The 14,339-nt window shown below is 35.4% G+C and overlaps 2 protein-coding genes across 2 annotated transcripts; both read left to right on the top strand.

The window, feature by feature from the left end:
• Positions 1-706: 706 nt before the first annotated feature.
• Positions 707-2,339, top strand: LOC101304235 (very-long-chain enoyl-CoA reductase-like). Its single transcript, XM_004289642.1, has 2 exons — positions 707-1,294; positions 1,745-2,339. The coding sequence occupies exons 1-2, from the start codon at positions 959-961 to the stop codon at positions 2,252-2,254; spliced, it is 846 nt and encodes a 281-aa protein (XP_004289690.1). The 5' UTR covers positions 707-958; the 3' UTR covers positions 2,255-2,339.
• A 4,199-nt stretch (positions 2,340-6,538) lies between these two features.
• Positions 6,539-8,166, top strand: LOC101304066 (very-long-chain enoyl-CoA reductase-like). The gene is made up of 2 exons (XM_004291996.1): positions 6,539-6,874; positions 7,657-8,166. The coding sequence occupies exons 1-2, from the start codon at positions 6,539-6,541 to the stop codon at positions 8,164-8,166; spliced, it is 846 nt and encodes a 281-aa protein (XP_004292044.1).
• The last annotated feature ends 6,173 nt before the right edge of the window (positions 8,167-14,339 follow it).

The following is a 14,339-nucleotide window of genomic DNA, read 5'->3' as shown; positions in this document are numbered from 1 at the left end:
CCATGGAAGAAGAAGTAAGAATATCCCAAAATTTCTTCAGAAGAAACGCTCTATTAAGAACTAAAAATTTTTTGAGACCAAGCCCCCCTTCACTGATTGGGGAACAACATTTCGCCCATGCAACAGTAGAACATCCATAAGAAAGCACATTTCCTGTCCAGACAAAATTCTTTACCAGTTCTAAACCTATTTAACGAAATCACAATATCCAAAAAGATGGTTAGCTTTTTCATTATCATTATTGCGTAAAGAACACTTAAAAATTAGAAGGCAAAAAAGGTTCTTCACTTTCTAGAGATGTTCCATAGGATATTCCTTCTGGGTATGGAGGCTTTACATCGAAGATGTGTTGACCAGAGTCTTAGAGAACTAGTTGCTTCAAATGTCATTAAGAGAGAGTCGCATGTACATGCTAGCTTGTGATATATGTGTTGTTATGTTCGAAAGAACGGGTTTTCATCGGTCAGTTCTCTTTTTCTATATTATTTTTTTCGAGCAGGCTATTAGTACTTCTCTCTTTAGGACCGGAGAAGCTTTAGTTGCTTGCTTATTCCTCTTTGGATGAATTGGCATGAAATTGCTATGAGGGTGTAAGAATTTCATGGAATTATATACGAGAATGGGTTTATTCCTATTATTTCAAGAATATCATAGAGGCTTGAAGTAGAAAGGACGAGCGAATTAGGATGGGCAACATGATGGGAGATTTAAGAAATGGGTTCCTCCACGTGTTGCGTCTATAGTCTATACCACATGTGCATCCCGACCTCGGCAGCTTCTATTAGCCAATCACACCGCCACGAGTTTGATTCATCACTTTAAAACTGGTAGATGTAGAAATACGTCTTAATCCAAAGCAATCATTCATATCTCCGATTCAACGTCTTTGTACACATGAGTTTGACATCGATCACCATTTAGTTCTTCAATCAAGGAAGAAGAAGAAGCTGAGGGAATCATGGCGTGGCCGATCATATTTGTCTTTCCGCCACCAGCTTCTGTGTTCGTCATAGCCATGTCAGTCATCAGCTTCACTGGGTTAGCTTATTCCGGATTCTCGGAGGTGAGAGGAAACCATCTGCAGTATTCCAAGTTCTGGAAGATTACCAATAAACCCGCTTCTCAGAAATCAAAGCAAATTTACCTATCTGGTAGAAGAGGCATGCAGTTCATTTATGCTCCTGCGTTTCTTGCTGGGCTCACATCTCTGGTGTTCTTTCCCCATAACGATGATATCAGATATCTATTGCTCTCCTCAGCTCTCACCCTTCATTTCCTCAAACGACTTTTGGAGGTACGATTACTTCAAACTTTGCATCTCAGTTGGTTTTCTCTATATGCACGCCATGTGTTTGTTCTAATGTCTAAGAGAAGCCTAGACTGCTTGAATTAGAGAATTTAACACTGTTAAGAATATGAAGTATATCTCACATCTGGAAAGGAGGACCTTGCAATAGAATTTATAGAATTTCGGCGTCTCTAAACTATTGTCAAATGATTTTGGTTGTGCTCTTAGATTACTTTATCAATTGCCAGGTGATAACCCAACACTAACAAACCCATCCCACTTCATAGGGTATTGGTATTTACAAGCTGCAACTAGAACAACATATACGTACTAGTCTCAATCGAAGATTGGCAATATATCTCCCAACATCCTCTGTTGTTGGTGGAAACTATGTCCCATGCTGCCGTTTACAATTGTTGTTAAAGACTACTTTCTTTGGCCTTGTTTAATTTGTAGGTTCAATTTGTTCACAAGTACAGTAGTGGGATGGCGCTTGATTCTGCGATTCCTATCGTTCTCAGTTACTTCATGGCTACTGTCACTGCAATTTACACGCAGCACCTTACTATAACCCAAGGGCTACCAGAGCCACCAATTGATTTGAAGTACCCTGGAATTGTGTTGTTTCTACTTGGGATAACTGGTAATTTCTACCATCATTACCTTCTTTCCCAACTGAGATCATCATCCTCTTCGTCTCCGTCAAGCTCACAAAGCAATAACGATGAGGATTATAAGATTCCAAAGGGTGGATTGTTTGAGCTAGTGATATGCCCTCACTATCTATTTGAAATCATAGCATTTGTAGGGTTCTCTTTTATTTCTCAGACCTTGTATGCGTTTGCTTTCTTGGCCGGAACAGTATTCTATTTGACTGGTAGGAGCTATGCTACTAGGAGGTGGTATCTTTCTAAGTTTAAGAATTTTCCCCAAAATGTCAAGGCTCTCATTCCATATGTTTATTAGATATATGTATGTTTGTATCAGACTATAAATTATGGTGTTAAAGATTTCAGAATTAATCATGTTTAATAAGTATTGCACATTGAGATTAAGGAACCTCTCTACAACCATGATTTCAACAACTCAACTATTTGATTTCACATTTAGAATTGTCTATGTTCAGGTTTGCCACATCTCTGCCCGGATCATATTGCAATTAGTATTGCAAATCGCAATCAAATTATCTATGCGTGAGATAGGATTTTGCTCTAGGGGTGGATTGGGTGTTTAGACCCAAATCCATTTTGCTCTAACATATCTTCCCAGTTCATACTGGAATTAGGAATTCGAATATGAATTCCTCTAAAAAAAAAAAAGGAATACGAATAGCAATCAAAATATACATGGCATCTCTAACACAGATTTGCTATGCCAGATAGCATTTTTCCTTCAAATACGATTGAACCATTTTGTTCCACTTCTCACAATTTGTGTGTGTGTGTGTGAATCTATTTGGAAATCAATGCACAATTTGAAAAATGATCAGTTTTTGACCCTTTGAAAAAAATAGTTAGATGGAACCGGGGAAAGGCACAAATGAATTTTCATTGCTGCTTCTTAATTGGTATGATTGTACTGATGCTCAATTGCTCATACACAGAATTAAGGAAGAGGAAGAAACTATTGACCATGGTTGCAGGAAAATATTGGCGACCATGGTTGCCGGAAAATTCATTGTTAAGAGTATTATTGTAATAGAGAAAGATCCTAATATAAAGGAAGAGAAAGAAATAGTAGTCGTCGGCTGCATGAAAAATTTTCAACACTGATTAGCTTCTTTCGGTTCAAGATGAACAATTCTGGGCTCAAAGAGTCAAAGCCAACTTGCTGCAATTAGGTGATAAAAACACCAAATATTATCAAATGCAAGCTTCTATTCGTCATAAACGAACCAAATTCTAAGATCGACAGATGAAGCCGGTACATGGACTTCTAATCAACAAATAGGCCACATTCTTTTGCCACACGATTTTCATGCTCATCTACTATGTCAAATAGTGCTTTATATCAGTTCCCTAATATTATCCCTCTCATTGTATTACTTTAGAGGACAGTAACTCTCTCTCCTTGCTCGAACCACTATGATGGAAATTTATAAGGCTGTTTTTGATATTGGTCCGCTCAAAGCTCCTGGACCGGACGAGATTCATGCCAAATTTTATCAGGCTTATTGGCCTCATCATATCTTTCATCTTGTCTCACTTTTTACGCATAACGTAGATTTACACTCATAAGACTCGTATTGTTCTCCTACAAAATGTAGACCAGCCAGAAACAGATAATCATTACAAACCTATAAGTTTATGTAGTGTTATATACTTATATACAAGATCATCTCAAAAGTGATGGTCAACCAGGGAGCTTTTGTCCCATGTAGATCAATTCATGATAATATACTCATAGCTCATGAATTATTTACTTCATTTACCAAAAAGAAAAGGAAAACTTCCCTGGATCGAGATCGACCTTGAGAAAGCATATGGCTTGTTAATTAATTGGGATCACCTTTGCTCTTGTTTATCAGCTTTTGGTTTCAATAATTCTGGCAACCACTAGAACATTACATAACGATCGAAAGAGGGTCTTGAATTAATCTGATCAAAAATTGCTTATCTTCGGTTACTTTTTCTTAATTTTCTTAATTGTACTTCAACATGTAATTTTTCTTCTACTCGTGGTCTGAGACAAGATGATCCACTATCACCTTAGAGCAAGTCCAACAGATTCCCTAAATTCTTTGATTTTCTCTATTTTTGGGAATATAGGGTCATTTTCCACTCCAACAGCTTCCCTTTCTCATTCTCTAAAATAGGGAAAGAGATGAAAAAGAAGTTTTGCTTCCCTATATTTACAGATTCCCTAAAAATATTTAGAGAAAGTCCAACAGATTCCCTAAACTCTTTGATTTTCTCTATTTTTGGGAATATAGGGTCATTTTCCACTCCAACAGCTTCCCTTTCTCATTCTCTAAAATAGGGAAAGAGATGAAAAAGAAGTTTTGCTTCCCTATATTTACAGATTCCCTAAAAATATTTAGAGAAAGGAGAATTAAATGTTGCACATTCTTCAAGGCTCAAAGATAAGAAAGAAAACATAACTTATTCTAAAAAATAAACTTTAATATTTTTATACTTATTATTATATTGTAATAAATGAGGATTGTTGTTGTAATAAATATTTGAATTTTTAAAATAGGGAAACTGTTGGATTTTGTATACAAAATTTTTAGAGATTTTGAGTTTTGCTTCCCTATTATGTAGAAAATATAAAGAAACTGTTGAACTTGCTCTTATCTTTTCATCCTCGCAATGGAATCTTTTATTCGTCATTTGGCTGATTTATGGTCTCTTTCGCGCTCCAATATCGGTATCCTCTCAACTCCAAGTAGTTTTAAAGTTTCTAATTTAATGTTTGTTGATGATTGCTTAATTAATTTTTGCTTACTCATACTGCGGCCAAGAATATCCTTTCTACATTAAACTTATTCTTTGAAGCATCAAGACAACAAATTAATTACCATAAGTCTACTTTTTTTTTTTTTTCTCATGTAACACTTCAACTTCTGTTAAACATGACTTGAGGTCTTGCCTTGGTATACAACATAAAGCTACTATTGGTCGGTATTTAGATAATCAGAATGTTGTTGCATGGAAAGATGCTATTAATTCTAACTCGGTTATTAATCCGTTACAGAAGAAGCTCGATCTCGGGATGGAAAGCCTCTTTCTTTTTTCTTTTTTTTGGTCTGAGAAAGCCAATACTCTTTCAAAGGGAGGTAAGCTAGCTTGCCAATACTCTTGTAAAAGCAAATCTCTCGGGTATTCCTAACCATACAATTGCCTGCTTCAAATGGCCTAAAAAGTTCACTGATCAAAAGAAAAGAAAGTAGACTGTTCTTTTGGGGTAATTCCATTCGGCAGTGGATTGGTCTCACACGGCCTCCCACAAAATTAGAGGGTTTAGGAATTCGACCTGCTCATATCTTCAATCGAGCAGCCCTTAGTTACGTTGGGTTGGAAAATTCTCACTCAACCTTAACATTAGCGTGCGCAACTAGTTACCAACAAATACCTTAAACATGATCACTTTCTTATTATGCATAAAAATACTTCTCATCCGTTTGCTTCTCTATGAACCGAGATACACCCTCACACCACCTGTGGCAAATGCCACCAGCATGCCAATAGCAATTGGAGGAGAGCTGGAAGACCCTGTTCTCCAATTATAGATGTCGGCCTGATCGTAGAGAGGGAGAATACCTGTTATGCGGAAGGGCCAACATGCCCCACGGGGCCACGGGTCCCACACACACGGGTTGTCGATACTCCTCCCATTTTAGCCACCCGGTGGAAAAACGGGTACGAGGTTTTACACGAAAAACCTCCACATTAATGTGTGTAGTATCATTCATTACAACCTAAGGATGACTCTTCACGTTCCCGATTTGGGATTTCAAATGGCTCTTATCTAAACCACACATTTTCCAATAACCCCAATCGCCGCCGCCTCCTCAAGATCTCGTAAGAGAGAAAAGAGAGCAAAAGAAGAGAGAGCATTTTATATCTTGAAAAAAGTTTGAAAGTTAAATATACAAATGTCTCACAAAAACACTTTGAAATTAGGCAAATAGATCAACTGCTATTGGGATCAGATGCAAAGTTTCGGTTGTATGGTTCTCTTCGGAGTATGATGGCTTCAATAGTTAATAAAAAAACTCAAATAGTACAAGATCACAGAAGTGGATCCCCAAACTATCTATCCAAAGACTCACCAAAAAAGAAAAAACTATCTATCCAAAGTCAATGGCCAAGAGTGCCAAGAGGAGCAAGCTTCATAAACTATAGTTAAGAGAATTAAACATTACAATTATTTATAATCCACTACACAATACATTGTTAATTCTACCACCAAGTACCAACTGCCGAATCTTGCTTAAAAATTAGTATGGCTTAAAATCTGTTTATTGACTTGGGTATGCTTTTTGCTAAAATCTGACTAAATTGTTAAAAATTGACTACGAGAGTTTGATTCCTCGTTCCTCACCTACAAACTAGTAGAAAAAAGGACTAGCTTCCTATGAACTGGCCGGTAGAAAACTCGTATTTAATCAATCACCCTTCATTCATATTTCCTACTTGATATTAATTTGTTCACTAAGAGTTTGCATTCTTCAATCAAGAAAAAAAGAAAGAAGAAGAAGAAGAAGAAGAAGAAGAAGCTGAGGAGGTCATATTGTTCATCGTGAGTATGGAGTGGCCAACCATATTTGTTTTTGCACCACCAGCTTCTATGTTCATCACAGTCATGTCAGTGATCAGCTTCACGGGGTCAGCTAATGCCGGGTTCTCTGAGTTGAGAGGAAAGAACATGCAGTATTCCAAGTTCTGGAAGAATAGCAAACAATCCGATTCTCAAAACTCAAAGCAAATTTACATATCTGGTAGAAGAGGCATGCAAATAGCGTATGCTCCCGCATTTCTTGCAGGGCTCACATCGTTGGTGTTCTTTCCCCATAACGATGATATCAGATATCTTTTGGTCTCTTTAACACTCACTATTCATTTCCTCAAAAGACTTTTGGAGGTACGATTACGTCGAATTTTACATTTCTTTTTCTTATAAACTAACTGATAGTGTTCAATCTGATTAAAAAGCTAAATATGTTATGCACGCAAGTGTTTGTTTTAGTATAACAGAAGCCTACAGTATATTATTGTGCACGATTTTGTATGGAAGTGTTTGATCCGAAACCAAATTAATATTGTCCAACTTAACCACACTCTTGGGGTAGATAGCTAGGTACTATTTGAGAGACTATAAGATTTGACATGCATTACATACATTATAGGTGTTAATCAAATCCTATGAAACACAGAGGCTTAATGGTGTTGTAGGATACTCCAGTTACCCCAATACATTAAGATCCCTAAACTAAAAACTAATTGAACCATCACCAATAATGGTATAGATCTCTGTTAATTAAGAATATGAAGTATATCTAACATTTGGAAAGAGGTACCTTTATAAATATTGTCAAATGATTTTGATTCTGCTCTTAGATCACTTCATCGATCAATCTCCAGCTAATTAATATTAATAAACCAACATCAACCAATCCATCCCAGTACTTAGGATATTGGTCATATGCATGTACACGTACATATGCTAGATTTACAAACTGCAACAGGTAAAATCTTGAGGTTAAGGCTTATCTTATCTATCGTGACACCATATACGTACGTAATAGTCTCAATCAGATAGACACATATCTCCTAGCCTGCCCTGTTGTTGGTGGAAACTACGTCTCTGCTGCAATTTACTACTGTCGTTAAGGCTTAATTTCTTTCGTCTTGTTTGATTTGTAGGTTCAATTTGTTCACAAGTACAGTGGAGGGATGATGCTTGGTTCTGTGATTATTATCTCTGCCAGTTACTTCATGTCTATTCTCACTGCGATTTACGCTCAGTACCTTACTACAACCCAAGGGCTCCCTGAGCCAACAATTGATTTAAAGTACACCGGGATCCTATTGTTTCTACTTGGTATATCTGGCAATTTCTACCATCACTACCTTCTTTCCCAACTGAGATCTTCGTCCTCTTCTTCTCCGTCAACCTCAAAACGCGATGATGTTAAGGATTATAAGATTCCAAGGGGTGGATTGTTTGAGCTAGTGGTATGCCCTCACTATCTCTTTGAAATCATTGGATTTGTAGGTTTCTCTTTTATTTCTCAGACCTTGTGTGCATTCACCATGGCCGTCGGAATTGCGATATATTTGACTGGTAGGAGCTATGCTACTAGGAGATGGTATCTTTCTAAGTTTAAGAATTTTCCCCAACATGTCAAGGCTCTCATTCCATACATGTATTAGATGTATGCATGTCAACATGTATCAGACCATAAAAATGATGATGTTAGATATTTCAGATGAATCTTGTTTACTATATCTTGGTAATTTAAAAACATGAAGCTCTGTACGAATTGATTTTAGCAACTCAGTTGTTATTATTTTGCTTGTACATTGATGAATATACTGTTCTTGTTTCTTAAATTGGAATTAGGAATTACTATGAAAATTCCACTCGTAATTTATGATCCCTATTAGGTATACAACTTGAAATGCATGTGATCCCTATTTGACGTTTCGATTTACTTAATTAGATTAATCAAGAGAAGGGAAGAACGATCGAAGTCATGAGCTGGATCTTACTATGAATAAGGTAAAACATTACCCAGAGCCCAGCTGCCTCAATAATAATCATATAGTATCACATAGCTAGCATGAAAAAAATAATAAATATATATATATATATATCCGGGGTAATCAGATGAATCATATCCATGGATATATATACTACAAAAAAGTCCTCATTTCCGACCAACATTTCCTACGGGAGCGAATTACCCTAGCAAAAACACGCTATTTTCAACCATAACATTTTGTCATCGGAAATGCTCTGTAAAGTCGTACATTATTTCCGATTGACAAATTCTTATCGGAAAAGAGTTCAAATGTGGTCGGAAAAGCCAAAAAATTGGTGGGATATATATCTTTACGTACTCATTCTTTGGATTAAATTTACTGGTTGATTCGAAGATTTAAGGCATACTGATCTTCTGCACCGTTACTTCGTTGGTGAGATTCCCCTCATCTTGCTTCTCATTTGAATTTGTATTGAACAAGAGTTTTAGCCATGATTCCTTGAATGGCCTATAGAAGGATCTAAGAGCATCTTTATCAGATTCTCTATTTTATCATTTTAGCTATTTTAGAGAGCGTGTTTAGTTTTTTGGGTATTTTAAGAGCTCCAGCATACTAGCTAAAGTTTAGCCATTATAACTTTTAGCTATCTCACTAGCTAGTGAAATGTGGCTCTCTATAATTTAGTACATTCTTTTTAAGTTATTTAATGTGATATATAAATACATATAAATTATTTAATCTTCATTTATAGAATAATATTAATTTAATACTAGCTAAAGTAGAGAGCATTGATGCAGACGTATCTCAAAAATCGCTAGCCAAAATGACATTTTCGTTAATTTGATTAAAATTTAACTCAAAAATGGTTAACATTGGTGAAGATGCTCTAAGTATAATATTTGCATGAAAAACTATTAACAAATTTTTGAAATAACGGATAATCGTCATTGACATAAATCATGACGACCTTACTATAGGTCAAGCTCGAGAAGTCCGAAACAACATATTACATCCACTACTCAATCAATAAAAATTAATTCTATAACGGAAGCAAACTTGATGTATTGAAACGGTAAAATTTAATAGTTAGAGATCAAAATGAAAATGATTCTACAAGTTGGAGGTCTTTCGTAATAATTAATCCTCATAAAGACATAATGTAAATTCATTCTTATTCAAACCAACAAAAATACATTAAAAACTCAACTGAATAGACTACTCCTCAGAGACATGTAGCTGAAAGCGGCAAATCGGGCAATCATCATTTTCTCTCGGCCATTTCTCTATGAATTCCTTGCCATGAAATGCGTGCGAGCATGGCATACAAAAAACACCATCCTTTTCTGTAACAAATTCCTCCAAACAAATAGAGCAGCTCTCACTCTCACCTACGATCTTACGCCTCTTTCTTCTTTCTCGATATTGATTCTCCTCAATCTCCTCATCTTTCACCACTCTGGCCCTCTTGAGCATCCTCTTTCTCAATTCCCTTGCAACTAACTCTCGCTGACACACCATGAAATGTGTTAGCTTCATATCCACACTCAAGGCTAGTATTTTTCGATCATTGTCGGAACCTAATGTTTCAATTTCTTTGTTAAACTCTTCGATAATCTTATCCACAATTTCGTCTTGATCTTCCTGCTCCTTGACGTTGAGTGAGTCCAGAGCATCATAAAGATAGCCCAACCATTCACGAATTCAGACAGCGTGAATCGTTTTACATGGGGTTGTTCTTTCTTGATAGAAACATGGATGGGGGACTCGATTTGATCTTGTGAGGAGTATATGCAAGGGAGCCCTTCTAGTGAGGACTCTTAAGTTGAGGACTTGTAGTCCAACCATTCCCCATCTTCGTTGCTTTGGAATTCAGACAGGGTGAATCATTTTACATGGGGTTGTTCTTTCTTGATAGAAACATGGATGGGGGACTCGATTTGATCTTGTGAGGAGTATGTGCAAGGGAGCCCTTCTAGTGAGGACCCTTAAGTTGAGGACTTAGTGAGGATTTTTCGGTTTATGGTTTAAAAGACCCAATTTTCGATCACATTTTGACATCTTATCCGTTCAGTTTTTAGGTTTATATGAGCAGATCATTTCTACAAATTTTCACCCAAATTGGTATTCGTTAAGATAACAAACTAGATCAAATTAATGGACGAACCAAATATGTCAAATATGAACCGTTCAAGTTCATAATTGATAAATCACACTTATGAATGTCTTAACAATTTTCAATATAGCTGAAAATTTGAAGAAATGATCTACTCATAAATATATATAAACTGAACAATCAAGATATAGATATAAGATCGAAAGATGGGATAAGCCGAAAAGTCCTCACCAAATCCTCAACTTAAGGGTCCTCACTAGAAGGGCTTCCGTATATGCAATATCTGTGATGCTCGGCATAGTCGAACTTGACGGTGAGCACAGGCTGAGAAGGGTCCTCCACATACTGGTTAGGTTTGTCAAATGTGCTAATTTCATAGGTGAAAATAGTCATTAGGAGATTATAGCCTTCCATTGTACCCAAACCTGAAAACGAACAGCTCAAATGAGTGTTCTTTTAATATATGGCTACTTGGCTGGCTATATTTGGGAAACCGAAATGGAATCCTTATTCATAACTAGCATGGATACGAAATAATTAATCTTCTAATTGGAAAAAATTATGTGTTCTGAATCTATATAGATGTCAATCCTGACGTCATAATCATTAATAAAAATGCATAATATATACAATGGGGGAGATTGTGGTAAAAGAAATCTATGAAGACGTTTCTTAGGGACTCATCACCTAGAAAGAAAAATAAGTTAGCTGAAATAATACAAAAAAGAAAATTTATTATAACAACTCAGACTATAGAATATATAATTACTCTCTAGTGAGACGTGGGTTTCACAAACTCTGACTTACACGTGACAGAGTATTGCCATTAAAAAAATGATCTTGGGAAAAATAAAATCTAATTGATCATGAATTTTTTTTTTTTTTTGTGAAGTTTTGCAAAATCAATTATTTGCATGAACCAAAAAAATAGTTTTAGATACCTGTGGTTTTTTTTCAATAAAAAGATACAAGATTTGTGGCTTCAGCATTTCAAAAGGACAACTAATCGATCATAAAGAAAGAAAAACAAAAGACATATTACTGTGAATACACATGAAATATAAAAACAAAACTAGTTAGCCCAGATTTTAGAATATAGGACGACAAGATTTACTGATAGAGCTAATTTGTAAATCCAAATATCAGGGTACGGTCTTCAGCTAGCTTGAATATTTTAACCCTGATTTGAGTTTGTAAAACATATACAGCCTATTAGATGTAAACCAATCCAAATATCAGGGTCTTTACCTGGTCCTTTATTTTTTCATAAAAATATGGAAAAATTAGATAAAAACTTAAAATACTAGACCTCTTTTAAGATAAATCCATACATATTTTTCTTTTATTTTACACCTACTCCACATAAGCAAACATACCATATAGAGCAAATGTCTATAATTAATAATTTTCTTCATTTTTCAATTTCTCTAATTTGCCCTTTAGACAGTAGAAAAACTAAATTTAATATATTTCTCAATTTTAGCATCAATTTGAAACTTAAATACTAGCTAAAATTTTGTTGGAGTTAACTTTGTCATAATCAATTACATTCTTTAATTTCTTACCTTGTTATTACAAACTTGAGTGTATATATATATATGTTATATACAGAAGTATGTCATTTGTAATAGGATTATACTTTTTATTTCTAAGCTCACATTTGGTGTCTCTCTATATAGTCGAAAAATATCTAATTGTAAAGTACACGTTCTTGTTCTTTGATTAACTTTTCTTCTTTTTAGGTACATTATTATATCATTTCTCATTCTAATCGAGAGAACATTTTACATTCTACTACTTATGTTTCTAATGTATCTATTAAGTAGGGCATGATATGATAATATACCTAAAAAGAAGAAACCCAAAATTGGGTTTAGGGTATAGGGTTAAGGTATATGGTTTAGGTTATAGAGTTAGGGTATAGGTTCAGGGTATAAGGTTTAGGGTATAGGGTATAGGGTATAGGGTTTAGGGTTTAAGGTTTAAGGTTTAGGGTGTAGGGTATAGGGTATAGGGTATAGGGTATAGGGTATAGGGTTTAGGGTATAGGGTATATGGTATAGGGTTTAGATCAGATATCTTATTCATATTATATTACCTTATGTATAGATTAGAGAATGAGTTCCTTTAATCTAGACTTTTTTCAAAAAAAATAAAGAAAACTACATGATTTTTACAAATTGATTGAAAAATGTTAGTGTTAGAAGAAAAACTCATAATTAAGGTATTTAAGACAACATCAATTAAGTTTATTTATTATATTAATATGTTATAGTTGAATAGTGACAATTGTGTAAAATTTAGAAAAAATAGGACATAATATTTATCATAATTTATATATTTTAGATGTCTATCAAATAGGAATATTAGGTGAGTTTTATTTAAAACCACTCTTTAAAATTAAGTGTATATGAAAATTCCCCTAAAAATATACAATTGATCGAGTGTAACCCATACAACAAAAATGATTTAATCAGCAATACTAGCTAATATATATATATATATATATATGAGTATATAACAACACTGAAATATTGAAAACCACAAGGCCGGGATCGATTTATACCACAAGTCAGAACTAGATGGATCTACTTGTCTCCGGCTAGCTATCTTATTGTGAATATGCAAAGGTTCCACAACCTAAAAAGACAGAATGAGGGATCGAGTAGAGGCGAGTGAAAAGGGCTTGATATCAATGATAAGGATCCAAAATCGAAAAATAAAATAAAATGATAAGGATAGAGGGGAAGCCTGCTGCGGGGCTCTCTTGTTTTAGTTGTTTAATTATATGTTTAATTAAGTTCATGGAATATGATCTTATAAAGAAAAAAAAAATAGAAAATAACATCCCACTACCATAAACAGTTGCAAAACACAGAAAAACCATATTTCAACAGATTTAAACAAATAAGGACATATACACAGGCCCACAGTGTATAGTACCACGCCCTGTCAGCAATTTTTTTATATAAAATACCTAAAAAACCATTATTTTTTAAAATATCTATAAAACTGCCATTAACTCAAAATACCACTTCTCCACCATTTTTAGATCTAAGAAACACACCGATTATTTTATTATTATTCTTCTTCTTCTTCTTCTTCCTCTTCTTCTTCCTCCTCCTCCTCCTCTTCCTCTTCCTCTTCTTCTTCTTCTTCCTCTTCCTCCTCCTCCTCCTCTTCCTCTTCCTCTTCCTCTTCCTCTCGCCGGTCACCGCTCCGACCAAATCGCTAGGAGGCGAGGAAGGGAGGAGGAGCAGAATAATGAAAGAATGAATGTTGACTAAGGCTTCGCCGAATCCAACCAGATCTGATTTGATTATTCTTCGATCTCTACAACTTGATTTTACTCAAAGATTATTTAGGAATTAAAACCCATATCTTTTGAATTTGACAGACAAAAAATGATCATTTGTAGCTAATATGTGCTCATGCTTCGTGCTGTTACTGTATTTTGCTATGCGTTGTTGCTGTGTGCTGCTGCTGCTGCGTGTGATGTTGGTTTGTGCTGCTACTGTGTGTGTTGTTGTGTGCTGCTACTGTGTGCTGTTATGTGCTGCTATTGCGTGTGTTGTTGTGCTGCTACTGCGTGTGTTGCTCCTGTGTGTCTGCTATGTGTTGCTGTTGTGTGCTGCTACTGCGTGTGATGTTGGTGTGTGTTGTTGTGTGCTGCTACTGTGTGTGTTGTTGTTGTGTGCTGCTACTGCCTGTTGTTGTGTGTTGCTAC

The sequence above is a fragment of the Fragaria vesca genome, linkage group LG2, assembly GCF_000184155.1.
Source record: "Fragaria vesca subsp. vesca linkage group LG2, FraVesHawaii_1.0, whole genome shotgun sequence".
In the NCBI taxonomy this organism is placed as follows: Eukaryota; Viridiplantae; Streptophyta; class Magnoliopsida; order Rosales; family Rosaceae; genus Fragaria; species Fragaria vesca.
The sequence above is the reverse complement of the archived record's forward strand: the minus strand, read 5'-3'. Positions and strand labels throughout refer to the sequence as shown.